The sequence below is a fragment of the Lactuca virosa genome, chromosome 6 (genome assembly GCF_052849685.1).
Source record: "Lactuca virosa cultivar CGN04683 chromosome 6, Lactuca_virosa_CGN04683_v6, whole genome shotgun sequence".
NCBI lineage: Eukaryota > Viridiplantae > Streptophyta > Magnoliopsida > Asterales > Asteraceae > Lactuca > Lactuca virosa.
In genome coordinates, this window is record NC_136431.1 from 243,102,489 (window position 1) to 243,105,045 (window position 2,557).

The 2,557-nt window shown below is 31.9% G+C and overlaps 1 protein-coding gene across 1 annotated transcript; it reads left to right on the plus strand.

Moving 5' to 3' along the window:
* The first annotated feature begins 227 nt into the window (after positions 1–227).
* On the plus strand, positions 228–2,295 carry LOC145118594 (ABC transporter I family member 17-like). Its single transcript, XM_079054295.1, has 4 exons — positions 228–318; positions 483–818; positions 1,657–1,844; positions 1,929–2,295. The coding sequence occupies exons 1-4, from the start codon at positions 303–305 to the stop codon at positions 2,178–2,180; spliced, it is 792 nt and encodes a 263-aa protein (XP_078910421.1). The 5' UTR covers positions 228–302; the 3' UTR covers positions 2,181–2,295.
* Positions 2,296–2,557: the final 262 nt, after the last annotated feature.

Sequence of the window (2,557 nt, forward strand, 5' to 3'; positions counted from 1 at the left end):
ATAGATATACCTCTTACATTTCAAGAAATAGACAATATGTTTAATAAGATAGTATATATATATATATATATATATATATATATATATATATATATATATATATATATATATATATATATATATATAAAAAGTGAGAGAGAGAGTTTGTGTCATATGATGTGGCATTCTTACTCAGACAAAAAGTAAAACAGCAAGGCAGGTCCTATATCTTTAAAAAATGATCCACTGACGTTGAGCAACTTGCTCAACTATATAATTGGTGGTCATGAGATCGCACTATATGCTCCTTTCGTCCGTTTGCAATGGAGAACTTTGAAGGTAAGTAAGAGCAATTTTGTTACAAATATTTCATCGTAATTTAAACTCCATGTTCAATCTGTAATTCTACCGAACGCCTTTGATGCTTTTAGTAATTTGGACCCCATATAGGATCGCTTAATTTGTTGACTGTTTTTCTGGATTTGACATTTTAAAACGTACAGATGGTGCACGAGAACATTTACTATCAGTGAACGTAAACGAAAACGATGGGTTTAACGGATCAGAAAGCAAGATTCAAGTGAAGAATTTGACAAGATGTTTAGATAAAGGAGCTTCAATCCTTAAGAATGTGAGTCTGGAGATACCAAGAGGCAAAATCATGGGTATCATAGGCCCGAGTGGTGGTGGTAAGTCAACGCTACTAAGAGCATTCAATCGTCTGTGGGAACCACCTTCAGGAACGGTGTTTCTTGACGGAAAAGATATCACCGGCGTTGATGTTCTTGAGCTTCGTCGAAAAGTGGGTATGCTGTTTCAGCTTCCAGTTTTGTTCGAAGGTACTAATTAAATCATATTCTAATATTGTTTTAGCTAATTAAGTTCTATTATTGAGTGTATCTGATCCAAGGGGTTAACCCCATTAATCGATCATGCAAGATCTTAATCTCATGTGTCAAATTAGATTATCACTTTGATACATGTGTAACAAAACGAAGTCCCATGTTCTTCTCTATTTCATTGTCTTCGTTGTTCAGAACTTAGTATTCTCCATTAGTGATCATTTATGTTCTTATTTGTGCTAATTAATTATGCGTCCTTTATGCTAATGCATACATTTGTTACTGTTGAGAACTAAAAAGCGATTAAACAAATGACTAATAACATCCAATGGAATCTTGCTATTTGTACTTGGAATAAAATTGCATAATGTCGGGATTAAATATTATGTTCGATTTCTATTATTAATCATGTTGTAATTAAATAAATATAACTATGTATGTAATGTTATTCGTGTTATTTTTTTTAGTTTAAATTTTGTAACAGTTTTCGAATAAATGATAACCTTTTGTTGAACATCAGTTCAATAAATAATTAAAATAAGTCTTTTATTCTTATCTAGACCATTTATTTGGTTCAGAAAATAAATAATATTTCTAACACTTGTTCCAAAAATATCATTCATCCATTTATCATTTACTAAGAAAAAAACACTTTCAATACACATCCAAATATCCTCTCTAGTTTTCGATCGAAATGATTATCGAAAAAAAATATAAAATTGCCATATATCTTCGGTTTAACCAATTAACTATCTTTATTTACTTCTCATTCTTCTGCTCGAATTAATCATTTTAAAAGCATGTGTAAACACTAATATGATATTATTTAAAACAGGCACAGTTGCAGACAACATAAGATATGGGCCACAGCTGAAAGGAAAGAAAGTAAGTGATGAACAAGTGTACAACTTGCTGACTTTTGCTGATCTTGACTCCTCTTTCTTCAATAAACATGGCAACGAACTATCTGTTGGTCAAGCTCAAAGAGTTGCACTTGCTAGAACATTAGCCAATGAGCCAGAGGTAATTCATTTCATTTTGCTTAAATTGTTGTAAAGAAAGTAATTATGTAAAATTACCAAACTATCCTTCTCTTTTGTTGTATAGGTTTTGTTGTTGGATGAACCAACAAGTGCGTTGGATCCAATATCGACACAAAACATAGAAGATGTGTTGGTGAAACTGAAGAGTAAAGGGATGACGATTGTTATGGTTTCACATAGCATCAAACAAATTAAAAGGATTGCAGATGTGGTTTGTCTGCTTGTGGGTGGTGAAATTGTTGAAGTCTTGAGTTCAGAGAAAGTCTCCGAAGCTAAACATCCTATGGCAAGAAGATTTCTTGATCTCAGCTCTTGATTTGTATTCAAAATGTGATATTTGCAAAACCTTTTCAATTAAAACTCAGCTAGCACCAAAGTTCATGTAATTCTGTTTTAGGTCATGTTGGATTGAATTAGTTGCTTTTTATCCATATAGGGGAGTTCATTTAATCTCAATTTGGATTAACAAAATAAAACCATGTTTTTTGAAAGAAAAGATGTAACGTCCCAAAAATAATAAGTGAATTTTTTTTTTAAATCGATCAAAACAACCATTCATTCGTTCAGAAAATCCCATCAGAGTACAAATACATGTCATATAATTATCAAAGTACAAAACAAGTTAAATCATTCGGAACACTAGTGGATGTGGTACAATCATGTCGAGCTTTTCCTCTTGAACCGGAAGTATCT